Source organism: Eucyclogobius newberryi, unplaced genomic scaffold (genome assembly GCF_026437365.1).
Source record: "Eucyclogobius newberryi isolate DKJ021-1_F unplaced genomic scaffold, fEucNew1.0.hap1 SCAF_6, whole genome shotgun sequence".
Classification (NCBI taxonomy): Eukaryota; Metazoa; Chordata; class Actinopteri; order Gobiiformes; family Gobiidae; genus Eucyclogobius; species Eucyclogobius newberryi.
This window is the reverse complement of record NW_027316278.1, coordinates 10883517-10897902: the sequence shown is the minus strand read 5'-3', so window position 1 is coordinate 10897902 and position 14386 is coordinate 10883517. Positions and strand designations below refer to the sequence as shown.

General features: G+C 39.0%; 1 protein-coding gene across 1 annotated transcript in view; it reads left to right on the top strand.

Moving 5' to 3' along the window:
* slc4a5a (solute carrier family 4 member 5a) overlaps positions 1–14386 on the top strand; it is a 62765-nt gene that overhangs the window by 1939 nt on the left and 46440 nt on the right. The window contains exons 2-3 of the mRNA XM_072433686.1: positions 4126–4184; positions 6376–6585. Coding sequence (XP_072289787.1) covers positions 4127–4184; positions 6376–6585 — 268 coding nt within the window. The 5' untranslated portion in view covers position 4126. The remainder of the gene's footprint in view (positions 1–4125; positions 4185–6375; positions 6586–14386) is intronic.

Genomic DNA, 14386 nt, shown 5'->3' with positions numbered 1-14386 from the left:
GGGAGGAGACAGAGAGTGGGCCAGTGGTGCTTGTAAATGTTTAGTATCACGTAGCTAGAGTGAAATAGATGAAGAGTAAAGTCCGGATTAGGTCTATATAATTGGAAAAATAACAATGACAAAACAAGAAAAATGAGCAAAGAGCAGGAGGCAAAAATATGAACAGGGCATTTGAGGCGTCATTTATAAAACTTAGCGTGCAGAATTCTGACCAAGTACGTTACATACTCGTGTTGTGAATATATTAACATTTTAAACTTGATTTTGAATACTAAGGAATGGGCTCAATACTTCAAATAGTACTTTCCGTTTGGTCTTATACTGTTTCTGATAAAGCTCAAGATCATTTTAAAGTTGTTGGGTTGAATTTTCCTGTTACTGTGATTTTTTTGTCTCAATAAGCACTCAAATTAGTATTAATACCACTTGTTTTAGTATCGATTAGTATCTGTTTTTTGATACTTAAGTGCCGTGTGTCGTGGTGGGCGATGTGCCAAAATAACACATTTTTGGACATCATTTTCTACCTTGATGAGGTTGGGACAATGCCCAATATACATTAACCTTTATCAGGAGCTTTATACCAGGTTGTATTGGGAATCGATGCCAGGACCTTCTTGCTGTGAAGCGAGAGCGTCACTGTAACGCCTGTGTGGTGTGTGTGCAAAAACATGTTTGATCATAGAGCTGCAGTTGAATTTGTGAATCATTGTATGGTGCTTTTATCAAGATATAACAATGCGATCACGATTCAAGTGCTATCACCGTGTTTCCCAGCCCCAAAAGTGCATACAAAAGACAAACTTACAAAAAACAAACGTATTCATAATGTTAGAATCTCCTCTCTGAGCAAATGTATGTGGCGTGACACGTATGTAACAGTTTATGCACGAGCGCCTGTTCAGTAGCACTTGTTGTGGTCCAGACTATGACCCGAGTATCATCTGAACAAGGCCTGGAATACTATTACTCCCACTTTTTGTACCACAGGTTGACAGACTGCGGTCTTGCTCATGCAACAGGACGAGAGACGTTTGGTACAAGACACATTTTACCCTGAGGACACAAACATCAGATGAAATGATCAGCAGATGGTCTTTTATTCATAACTTTACAACACTGTGAAAATGTTTTGTCAATGAATAATGATAGTGTTTCCCAGTGCATTTGGTGTTTTAATAGGCTCATTTGCTCTCATCAACCATGTTTATTGTATGTTTTAGAGGCACCAACAGCTCTGTTATACCGGACCAGTTTGGAGTCACAGACAGGAAACAGACAGACTCTTCAAATGATTATGGAAGTGAAAACTCATGTCACATCAAGTGCGAGCTCAAAACAAACCTATGCAGGGACACAAGAGTCTGGGCTTGAGTCCCGTTGGAATCTTGTAGGTGAAATACTGCTTCCCTTTAACTTACTATGTCTCTTTATTCTCCTACAGAAGTTATTTTTTGAGAATTGCATTTTTTTAATGTGTTACTCTTTTCAAAACTCGACTGAAAAGTGGGCCTGGCTTTCTAACGGAAGCACATTTTGACAGAGACTAAAAATGATTGAGCAATACTATCAGGGCAATGTGGCGTTCCTTTTATAGTATTTTTCGTACTTGTATACGGGCCAAAACGTACCCATGCATATTTATCAATCTTTGCTCCAATCCCAAAGCGCAAAATCAGTAGACCTTACGTGAAAGTTTACAACACAACTTTTTAATTTTTAAACAACAAATGACAAATTGTGTATAACGTCAAAACAACATTCACAATATGAACTAAATGTCTACAGATTGCCCAACAGTTACCACTAGTTCACACCAGATAGACTCACTTGCTAATACTGTATCTAAATATTTCAAACGATGACAAATCTAAGCTGTGTGTGTTCTGCCTAAAAGCTATCATAAATCAGCTTGAACGATGGCCGTGTTTATAGTTATTTAATGTTTTGCTGCTGTGAGGAGTAGATTCAGTCTTGAGAAATGTGCCGGTTGTTTAATTAGAAAATTAGTCAGGAAACTCTCCATGGAGCTTTTTGTTAAAGACTTTGCGGCTGCCAAAAAACAATTATTACTTTACCATATGTTTATTCTGGTTTGTTCAGGTCTGTCACAGTCTATATGTGCCTCGGGCTATTGTGGGCTGTAGTTACTGGTATGTACAAGTGTAAATGGATTTATTGATTAATGGTCGATTGGTCACTTCATGCTTGTAACTTCAAATAGATTTTCGTGGTTTAACAGAGATACAAACTGACAGCCACATCAAGACCTTCATGTTACTCTGTGTCCCGGTAGTTTCTTTCTTAAAACACATTGTAAGTGTCTTGATTCTAGAAAAGAGTCTCTGTAAAATGTGACACCATATGTGATCTCCTCAGAAACATGTGACAAATGTTATTTTATTATTATCCAAGCTGCCAACTGTTGCACTTAGACTCTAATATAACGCTAATATGGTATAATGCTTTCATAATTGGCACATTTATTCATGCATTTTTCTCAATCCCCTGGAGTCTTCGCGTTGTCGTTGTTCGCCACGTGCCATAAGTTTCCCTCACATTAGTTTTAATTATGCACACTTCCACTGAGCTGCGCCCCGTAATTATTTTCCCATTGATTTGTGGCCCACATGCAGGTCAGTGCACAACGGGCTGGTGCCATGGCCGCTTGCTGAGCCATGGCAGGGGACCAGTGCACACAGTGAACATGGATGACTAATGCATGTGGGCCGTAATGTCACGCGTGATCGGTGTATTAATCTGTGAGGTCAATTGAATATTGCTAAGCAGGTTAGTCAGGGCTAATTGATTTCACCTATAAACATGATTATATGCCGCAATTCTGTATAAGCGTAAAAAGACTGTGCCCACGTGCGTAAAATTACCCCTCTTGATGAACTGGAATTCCAGGGAGAGAGCTCGTGTGACGTGCAATCCGGAGCAAGTTGAATTTAAAAAAAAAACAAGATATCTGAAATCGTTTGTCTCTAATTCTCTTCATCATTTAAATTTAAAGGTCTTTTGGGCGATATTTACTAGGGCCATAACGAAATGCTAATCTCACGGTACAATATTATCATGATATTCATTTCACGCCAAAGTATTATTGCAATATTGTAGAGAGGCTAATGGAATTGTAAATATGATTTTTGACTGTGATTCTTTACTGTACTAAAATATTAAAGTGCCTTATAACTTATATTTTCATGTTGCTTGCCCTTAAACGGAGCAAAGGATCATGGTCAATGTAGTTATCACTTTTTCTTTAGCTGCTTCTGCAATAAAACAATGCATTTATGCAAAGAAGCTTTGATATTATTGTGAGACATTTGATGATACAATATCACAATGTTGTAAAAGCTAAAATATTGTAAAAATAATAAACCTTTGTGTGAATCATGACAGTGTGACTTAAAGAAGACCTTTTGTCTGCTTTTTAGTTCTTATCTACAACATGTGTGGATCACTATAAGCGATGGAGTTTTGTCCACTGGAGAATAAAGATTACCCTCAAACACGAGTGAAACTTGAATCACTCTAAATAAAACTTTGAGTGGTTTAATGAAAAGGAAAAACAATTATAATATGTACAAACGATTTTGCATATTTTTTTTAACTATACCAAGGCAAATATATATCCATATATATTATTGCATTTTTAATTATTTTTCTGAATAAATTTGTGGATCACAAATTTCTCAGGGATATTTTACATTTCTGATTTAATTATTTATTGTCTGAACTGGGTGTATTTCTAGCTGTTGTTCCTGGTTAAGTTCTGTATTGACCTTGGAGATGTCGTTTAGAGATTGTTTTAGCAAAAATGTTGTTTTTGGAATGACTATGGAAAAACTATAGTAACATTTTGTGAAATGTGTAAATGAAATATTTCATCAGATTTGGCTAGAAAATACTGGACATCGTCGTCGCTCCTCTGGGCTTTAGGAAAGAGGACCCGCAGCTCATTTTCTCCGATGCTTAAATGCCATTGAAATAAGTGTGAAACTATTATCACTGTTCACATATTGTGCATGTGAGAAAACGCCTACTCATCTGCTGCGCCTCAAAACACTCTACAATGTATAAAGAAGCTCCATGTGTCATTTCTGTGTTTGTGTTGGACAGGATGGACCATGGAGACCGAGGGACGGGCATCTCACACCTGCGCTACGAGGAAGAGGAGGGTGAGCGTTCCACTTTTAATAGACCTTGTACAGAGAGGAGTCGGACAAATTTAAACAAGAATCTCCCATGGTCCCTTCTCGTTCAGTGTGTAACTTAAGGAAGTGGGTAGATCATGGGCGGGACAAGCTAGAGGGAGCCAGTGTTAAAAAAAAAGGCTGCACAATACGTCATCAACATCAACATAGCAATTAGAGGAATTTTCAGATCACAAAGGCAATTATTAAAGATGATAGAATAAAATAGGCTTTTTTTATCTGTACTTTAAACTCTACAAACATTAGAAATCCATAGTATCTTTTGTAATAGTTCAGATTTTCTTCCTCAACATAAGTTTACTAATTTGACTATGTATTGTCCTGCAACTGAGGCTCGAGTGCTCAGAAAAATAGTGTTCCACCTACCCCCTATCCCCGCCCAGTGCTCTGTACTTAGCTACGATCATTACAATAGACTCAGTGATGCATGTAGGGCTCTAAAATGTCTTCTTTCTCACGTTAATTGCACCACTGGATCTTAATATCCAGACACTCCTGACAGGTCGCCCCAGCCAGCACTGAAATATGGGTCAAACGCACCGAACTAAATAAACTATACTATGTCTACTCTACATTATAAACCGCAGTAGTGTTTTAGTGCGTTTGTGTGAATTATATGCAAAGCCTTTTGTCGCACACATCATTTAGTCTAATTCGCCCCTTGTTCGGAGAGTGTGCCTGGATCGTCCTTTTAATGAGAGCTAAATCACGAAGGGAAATTGGCGTGAAAAGCATTCGTGTTTTAGGCGCATTTCAATATCAGATGCTGTGGCTGCTCGGCACTTATCTGCAGCTGGTTTAAGTGGCTTCTGTTTTGCCGAGCGGCCAATATTGGTTTCACGCTCCCCTGTTGCCTGGTTGTTCCCGTGGGAGTTTAAGGTGCAATTACTTTTACAGCCTTGCCTTAATTGCTTGCAGAAGATCGCGCTAAGATCATCCAGCTTTATGTTGTGGAATCGAAATTAGTACTACATCATATATAATGTATGAGCAAGTGGATTCATAGACTTTGAATGGACCTGGGCACGGAAGAGATAAAGACAAAAAGATACATATAGATGCATGCAATGACGGGGCTGATGGGAAATCTGAGACAGTCACACAGCTATACAAATACATCATTTCTTTAACTAGCTTTATTGGCTGTCAGATGTTGGATAGTTGGGATCAATTGGTCAAAACAACTGAAAGAGACTGTGGGAAAGTGGTAAAACAAGAGGTTAATTCGGACAGACAGGAGGTAAAGGTGTGATTATATATGACTTGGATGATGACTTGGAGACTTGGAGATGAACTCAGCTATGTCCAGATTGATAGTATAAAGTAATAAGGTGCTTTATACTGTCCTTTTGACTCATACTTCAAAGCTGGACTCTTCAGATCTTGGTTTTATAAGGTCTACACGAAGCAGGAGCATCAGCTTATGTTTTTGGTTACGCAGATGACATCACAACATTTGGATTTTAAGCAGTGAGTGGTAAAAATGCATGAGTGTAAATAGTAAATGATGACCTTTTCCAGTGTTGAAGCTCAAAATGCAAGTAAAAAGTTAAAAAGTGCTAAATATTTAGTTCGAACCCAGCGTCTAAAAGAAGAAAATCAAATAAACAGTAGTTGAAAAACAGATAAACAACAGGAACACTGCAGCTACATTCACATTACTCACTGACACAGACTTCGGGATCACACGCAGTTAAATTGATTACCTGTCTGTCTTTAAAGAGATGTTTCTGAGCCGTGTTTGGAGGAAATTAATTGTTGTAGGGCGAGTTGAAGTGTGAAAACTCTAGCCGCTGCAAGAAAGCAAGCTGTCGTAGCTCTGCATAGTCGGAGCAACAACGGAGAAACTTCTTTTCATTTCCATTTTGTCACACAAAAATGACAAAAATGAGGCAAGAAAAGTAAAGAAACACACTTCATCCGATGTGCTGCCCATGAACCTGCCACTCAGAACGTTGAGAAGTATTTTTCTATTCACGAATGTCAATGAATAACCTCTCTTTGGAAGAATGATGCGGATGTTAGAGCTTCCATGAAAAGGAAGCCTAGAAAAGTAGATTTATGGTTGTAATTTTGTCCAAAAGAACATAATCAAACTTCTAAAATGAATAGCTCCAAGAAACATAAAACACTAATGATCATATTTTGTCCTCAGACCACCAGTCCATCTACATCGGGGTCCCGGTCCCTCGTGGATACAGGAGGAAGCGCCGGAGAAGGAGGTCCAGTCGCGAGGCCTCGTCCGACATGGAGCGGGAACGACAGCACATCCACCGACAGCCGACCGACGAGCGCTACCGGGACGTGGACCTGGAGGAGGGGCTCATGGACTCCAACGACCACGGCCTCGCAGACATAAGCCGCAGTATGTAGACGTCACAATTAGAACTCGGCGATACACGGAGGCGGGAAACGGACTCGGAGAGAGAGAAAAAGACAAAGGAGATGATGGGGGAAGACGTCCGAGTTCTGTAGCAATGTATGGGAGGCGGGTTGTAGGCAGGGTGGCAACAGTTACTATGGTGAATAAAGCTGATGTTTGGACTTGATTTGGTATAAGGAATAGTCCAGGTTATCTATGCTGTCCAACAGGTGATTAGCAGGGTAGACTGTTGCACTTAGTGGTTGTTAGTGTTGCACCCTTGAATGATACGATGATACATTCCGTTTTGCAACTTTTAATAAGTCCACGGTTCAGAATACACACATTTGAGGCACCCAGGGTTACAACACCCAGAACACACCTGGGCCACACTCAACACAATCAGTAGGCGTGGCTGACCTACTTTTAACTCCACACGCCGTCCAGGTACAGCCCCTTTCATGAACGTGCACCCTAATTCAAGTGCTCCATGATAAATGTACAATCCAACACACAAAAGTGATAATAATTTAGCAGTGTATTGTACCATCACAATTAAATATTAGCATGATAAATTAGATGAGCATCACCAGCATGACCTTGACAGCTGAACTTCACTCTGGGCTCTGAAAGTTGTGGAACACGCTCATAAACTCATCACAGTGAGTAATTAGGACGTTAGGAATGTGTTAGGAAAGTGAGGAAAAAGTTTAAAATGAACTAATTTTGTTCAAGATGCATTTCTACAAAATTCTACAAAAGAGCTGCGGTGTAAAGTCACTTAATAAATAAATAAACTGATAAACTAATAATAGATCTGTATTTTCCCCTCCCTGGCAAAAGAGCTGAATGATCCAGTTTATTTTCATGTTTAAAGTGTCATTTTATCTGAAACATGCGCTGGTAAAATTACAACTGGAGATTATTTTAGATACTGAGAAAATATTATGTCCCTGATGACGAGGAAGGCTCTTTTCAAAATTAAAGAAACTTGTTAATAATTTATCCCCTTGCCCCTTTGAACAGGTTGTTTTTCTCAAGCAGCTTTGCATAAAACTTTCCTTCAAATTGGCCATTTTCCCCCTGAAGAATTTCTGTGTTTTAATTTTGCTGAAAAACAATTTTGCTGAAAAACAAACTATGTGTAATTAGTGCTATCAATATATAATAAGTTAAAAAAATTATAATAGGATCCACTCATCCTCTGAGGACTTATTTTACTGTATTTATTTGTACAACTTTATACTAAGTTTATAGTTCAATTTTTAAGTTATATGGAGATCAATTGAATAGGAACCCCCATAAGCAACCAGTCCCTCCTTTTATTTACATGCTCAATGTAGATTCATAACATTGGATCTCTCCTTGTTGTTTTAGCTGTGAATTTATGAATGCACTGATGTGGCACAACTTCCCACTAACTCCTCGTGCTGTGATAAATACAGTGCTGAAGTGGAGAGAAGAGAGCCTGTCTGCAGCAGCTGTTATTAGCCATTTGTCTGATCTTAATTATGGCTCTGAATTACATTATGTAACATACAATTTTGTGGAGCTATTTTAAAATCCGGTCAACTCTGCTCCTAACATGCTTTTTTTGGTTTACAATTGTTCTTAGTTGTTCGAAGAAGGGCTGACACAAGTTAGTTGATTATTCGCAAGCAATAGATAATTGAGATAATTGTCAACTAATTTAGTATTTGAATAATCTTTATCTGGACTAAAAACAGAAATTGCATCAGAATGACACTGGAAACATGTACACTCCCATCTAATCACGATCAGAACAACTGCGTGCTGAGACCGGGAAATGGGGCCAGCTTGAAAAATGCATTGAAATGTTTGTTAAACTGTGTGTTATTCCCTCTGCAGCCAGTAGATGGTGCTCAAACTCAGCTAGTCCTGTGGGAAACAGCAGAGAGCCAAATTTAGTTTTGTTTGTTATTAAAAGTTTTATTCTGAAAAATGAGATTCAAACTAAAGGTACTCAAGAGCATGTTTAAATAGCCAAACAAAAAATGCACGATATTTGTCCTTTAAGTCTTCACCTGTAGTGAAGCGTGAAAGGTAATTGTACGTCAATACCATAGACTGTAAATAGGAGGCGCTAGACTGCCAGCCTTCGTCCACTCATTCATGCAGTCTATGGTTAATATATGCATGAATTGTCCTTTTACTGACCATAAATGATAGATTGTGCTTTAAATAATACAAGTGTAACCTAGATTAAATGTGTTGTTATGCAAGAAGAGTCGATAAGAAAAGCAGTAGTCATTTTTGGGAGGGCAACTCATTAACTTTACTAATTTGAGCAAATGTGAATAAATCCTTCAGTGATTATCATTATTATGTAAAAAACAGAATGTTCTTTTACAGATGTATTTCCATACCAGTATATTGCTGTTTCCCCCTCTTCAAGCCATAACTAAGCAGAATGTTATTGCTCAGTATTGACACTCGTTGCATGCTGGGACTTTCCTGTTCTCTGGTTAAAAATGATTGATTGTGCTGTAGGTTATTCATTCATAAAAAGTGGAAGCTGTTGGCAACTGTCAATGCAGTTAATCAATACCATCGACCCACAGCAGAGTTAAAAGACATACCCTTGTAAAGTATTTACCACAATGAACATGTGACGTACGCTAGCAGCATGTATAGGACAGCAGCATGTATAGGACAGCAGCATGTGTAGAGCAGCAGCATGTATAGGACAGCAGCATGTATAGTGCAGCAACAGCAGCATGTATAGGACAGCAGCATGTATAGGACAGCAGCATGTGTAGAGCAGCAGCATGTATAGGACAGCAGCATGTATAGTGCAGCAACAGCAGCATGTATAGGACAGCAGCATGTATAGGACAGCAGCATGTATAGGACAGTAGCATGTATAGGGCAGCAGCATGTGTAGAGCAGCAGCATGTATAGGACAGCAGCATGTATAGGGCAGCAGCATGTATAGGACAACAGCATGTATAGGGCAGCAGCATGTATAGGACAGCAGCATGTGTAGAGCAGCAGCATGTATAGGACAGCAGCATGTATAGGACAGCAGCATGTATAGGACAACAGCATGTATAGGGCAGCAGCATGTATAGGACAGCAGCATGTGTAGAGCAGCAGCATGTATAGGACAGCAGCATGTATAGGACAGCAGCATGTATAGGACAGCAGCATGTATAGGACAGCAGCATGTATAGGACAGCAGCATGTGTAGAGCAGCAGCATGTATAGGACAGCAGCATGTATAGTGCAGCAACAGCAGCATGTATAGGGCAGCAGCATGTATAGGACAGCAGCATGTGTAGAGCAGCAGCATGTATAGGACAGCAGCATGTATAGGACAGCAGCATGTATAGGACAACAGCATGTATAGGGCAGCAGCATGTATAGGACAGCAGCATGTGTAGAGCAGCAGCATGTATAGGACAGCAGCATGTATAGGACAGCAGCATGTATAGGACAGCAGCATGTATAGGACAGCAGCATGTATAGGACAGCAGCATGTGTAGGACAGCAGTGTTGGCCTGCTGAGGAAGCCCCGCAGCGGATAGAGTTACATCCATGCAGCCATGAAGCAGGCACTCAAAGCACAATATACATTACAATTATGTAATAGTGGGTTTGTAATAATATGAAACTGATGTAAAATGCTGTTTAACAGCTGTAATACATGTACAAATACAATTAAAGTGTACGCACAGGATAAAACAAGCAGGGGGGGGTCTGCCACCTGCTTGTCTCCATCCAGATCTTATTCCTCTGCTTGGAATGTTCCACAGCATGGCTTTATTTGGCATGCAGTAAATTACAGGTGTACTGTGAGTAACTACAAAAAGGTCTTGAACATGAATACTCACTGAGAGCGAGGTCTCTCCACAGATCTGACCCGGCCTGTTTGCATCAACTGTTTGTTTCCATGACATTCCAGGCATGGCAGTGTGTTCTTCATTGAGACAAGCCGGCTGCTTGTCACTGCCAGAAAAGCTGCATATTGGATCACTTTAACTTTTTAGGGAGAAATGATCTGTATCATCAGGAGCAGTGTTCCAGTTGAACTCTGACCACGGAATGAGGCTTTCCCCGAGCTTCTGTTTTTCAGTGGTAAATTCGGAAAAACAATGAGCAATGTACAATATTACAGAATATTCAGTATCCACCAATGACTCATATAAGTGTTTGTGTAGATCTTCAGTCGAGTCGCAAAACAAAAGGGTTAAGAGTGAAGATGTTTCGCCGCTCAGTGGCTTCTTCAGTTTCTCTGAGAGAACTGGTGAGTCACTGTCTTATATCTCTCTGATGGGAGCAGCTGACTACACTGAAACTACACATACTAGTTGTTTGCGGTCAGGAGTAATTGTTCATGTCCCTAGCAGGTCATCTAATTCCCTCATACTCTGATTAGCCTTATTGTTTCCTTTGTTTTGGTTTAGGCCTGAAGATGGAGGTGTAAATTGGTGATAAATTGTACCTTAGAGCTGGTGAGACACAGCAGACTGTGTTCCTGATCCACCATCTCACGATGATGTTGGTACATTCTCTTATGGAGTGGCTGTGTGGTTTGTCTTAAAGTTTGAAATAGACCGGGAGGTCATGTTATCTAAAAGTCTTTGGCGAAACGCCAAAGGAACTGTTTTTCCATTTTACCTTTTTTCCATTTCTCTTTTTTCGACTACTGAGGGCCAATTTCAGAGAATTGGAAAGTGCTTTCCTCCTTCATTCTTCCTTCTGTGCTTGTGGGAACCACTTGGGCTTTGTGCTGTACACTCACCCCAAGTCTGTGCTGCAGAGGATGGTTAGAATCAAAGAGCAGGTATTGATCGTGTGTGTGGGCTTTTCTTAACACATCCTGTCCTATGGAAACTCAGAAAACATACAAAGTAATACAAACTATGAAAGGGCTCGCATCAACACAAATTCAACAAAAATAAATTGAATTGAATTGTTGAATTAACTTTGTAACCCAAACATTATTATTACATATACGGTTTATGAAATAACGTATGAGAGTGAGTTGCCCAGGAGCAGCTTCACAAACAATGGGTGTACAGAGAGGAACTAAAGCCAAAATAACACAAGAACTATCAACTTTATAGCAGATATTTTAGTTTAACAAAACGTAGAGCGCAGCCATGTTGGATTTTTTAACTCTGGCTCTGAATTGTTCTCTGAGTTTCAAAGTTAGAATCTAGAAGGCTGTTCCATTAAACTGGGTGCGAACTGGGTGATGAATTAGTTTAACTTTTATCTTCCTGCATTGTAGACACTGATAGTTGAGAAGAAAGGAGAAGTTGGTGTTGAGGAGTTGCAAGGCTCTGTTGCTGCTGCTGCTGAGTGAGTGAGTGCATTTCTGACAAGCTTGAGAGGCGATTGGTCGAGAGCCAAGAAGCAGTGGTTGGTAGGCAATGACAGACAGGAGATTTGTGCAGAAACAGTAAAGAGAAGAATAGCCTCCACATTCCAACATGATTATTACACGGCATTGGACAATATGTCTGTCAGGTGAGACGTTCATGTACAGACGTGTGCTCAAAGTAATCATGCTTTTGGGACGCAGGTGCCAAATCCCCAAACAATAATAACGTCAAAATTGTGTTACTCCCCCAAGTTTCTCAAAAAAAAGTATGAACAACATCTGGCCATTGTGGAAAGAAACTTATTTATTTATAATGCACATAAGGCATAAAGTAGAGTATTGAAATATGTTTGCTTTGCATCTGGAACCATTGGCCCAATTTATTAGTTCAAAAACAGTTCATGGTGTTACAATTGATGGGACGGGACATAAAATTGCCAGCTATGCAGATGATGTTCCATTTTATTTGATCAAACCAGTCATTTCCAAACATATTGTGATGCATTTTCAAAAAAAATTAAAATTGGTCCAATGTCTGGATACAAAATTAATGTACAAAAAACTTAAATTATTTCATTCTGGCATCTCCCTCTGACCTTTAGAAAGACCTCCCCATTTAAATAGCCAACGGAATCTCTTAGATATTTAGGTGTGGTACTTCATAGAGACTTATCAACAGTTCTGGAGAATAATTCTACCACTCTTTTTAGATCTTCAAAAATTGAACCTTTTCTAGGATTGGAACCATAAAAACTAATGTTTTACACAGATTTCTCAATCCGTTCCAGACTCTTCCGATTTCCACCCCCAACCAGATGTTTGATGTGTGGAACAAAGCAATCTGATGATTCATATGGCAAGGAAAAAAAACTGTATCCGATTCGAAACATTACAATTATTAAAAGAAAAACGAGGCTGGGATTTGCCTTCTCTGAAAAAAAAATATTTCTGCTCAGATCAGAGCCTTGCTGTGCTGGTGTGACCCAGAAAATGAAGCTAAATGGAAAAATATTGAGATTCATGTTGTGCTGGGGGTTCCTGTACAAGCCTTTCATGCAGATGACAGATGGTTGAGTCGTTTTGGGAGGTGGAGAATCCCTGGGTGAAATCTGTTCTTACAACATGGAAGGAGCTCATAAAAACATACAAACTAAACAAAGACGTTAAAATCTTAAACTGGTTGGCTTATGATCAAAATGTCACACCTAACAGCACAAACTCAAGATTTAAAGTCTGAACAACTAAAGGTATAAATGTGGAAGGAGAATCATCTGGAGTTATTATAACCAAGAAATAAAAAAACAAACCATTGACTGAAACATTAATTAAAGCTTATACATCTGAACTCTCAAGGGGATTAATATCTCAATTATATACATGTATTAACAGTCTGGACAGTCACTCTGCTGATAATTTAAGGGTAAAAGGGAAAGAGAGGGTCAGTTTGTTCTGGATGATGAAGAGTGGGAAAGTATATGTACATCTCACTGGAGAACCACAGGATCACATGTTCGGAGGGAATTCTGTTGGAAAAGTGTGTCTGGTTTCTTTATAACCCCATGTCAAAATGCCCATTACTCACAGTCCATTTTCAATTAAACAGTTAATTGGCTCATCTCAGTGCCAATTATGTGTAGCTCCTGTATTGGTATGTTTAAAGTGTTTTGCCATCATGTTCAATGGTATGATTCAAGTTATCTGTCCTTGAGTGCTTCACTTAATATTCAACCCATTGAGCAGCATATGATAAGTACTAATTATTTTTACAACCATCCGTTGGCCTCAGGGTGTATTTTTAATTTGAAGAACTATGTTGTGTTTATTCTTTGGTTTAAAACGTGAGACTGAGGGGAAAAAACAGAAAGTTCTTTGTTATCTACTTTCACTTTGGCTACAGATTATTTTTTTTAATGAAATGAGCTCTCAGCCAAGAAATAAACATTAAAGATACTTGATTTACAGGCTTACACAAGGGATGATTATTCAGTTAGTCAATAATCTTGATTATTTATGTCAAAATATTATCATAGGAACTCCAAAAATAATAATTATGACCATTTTAGAAACAAAATGATGTCTTAAATTCAATCTAGAGTTCATAAAAACACATCTAAACGTAAAGGGCTTTTTTTTATCTGGCTGTATTTGTCATATATATTTTATTTACAAAGTTGAATTTAATAAAACTAGGCACAAACTTGAGGGAAAGTAATGTGGTCGATAATGGGAATGGAATATACCGTACTTTCCGGACTATAAATCGCTCCGGAGTATAAATCGCACCAGCCAAAAAATGCATAAAAGAGAAGAAAAAAACATATTTTAGTCGCACTGGAGTAAAACGGCAAAAAGCACATGCATCGACATAGAGAAAGCTGTGTTCATACCTCATACATTGTCCTTGTTGAAGACTTTGGTTTAATCCTGCTCCAGTCCAGGTTTAGTTCCAGGATT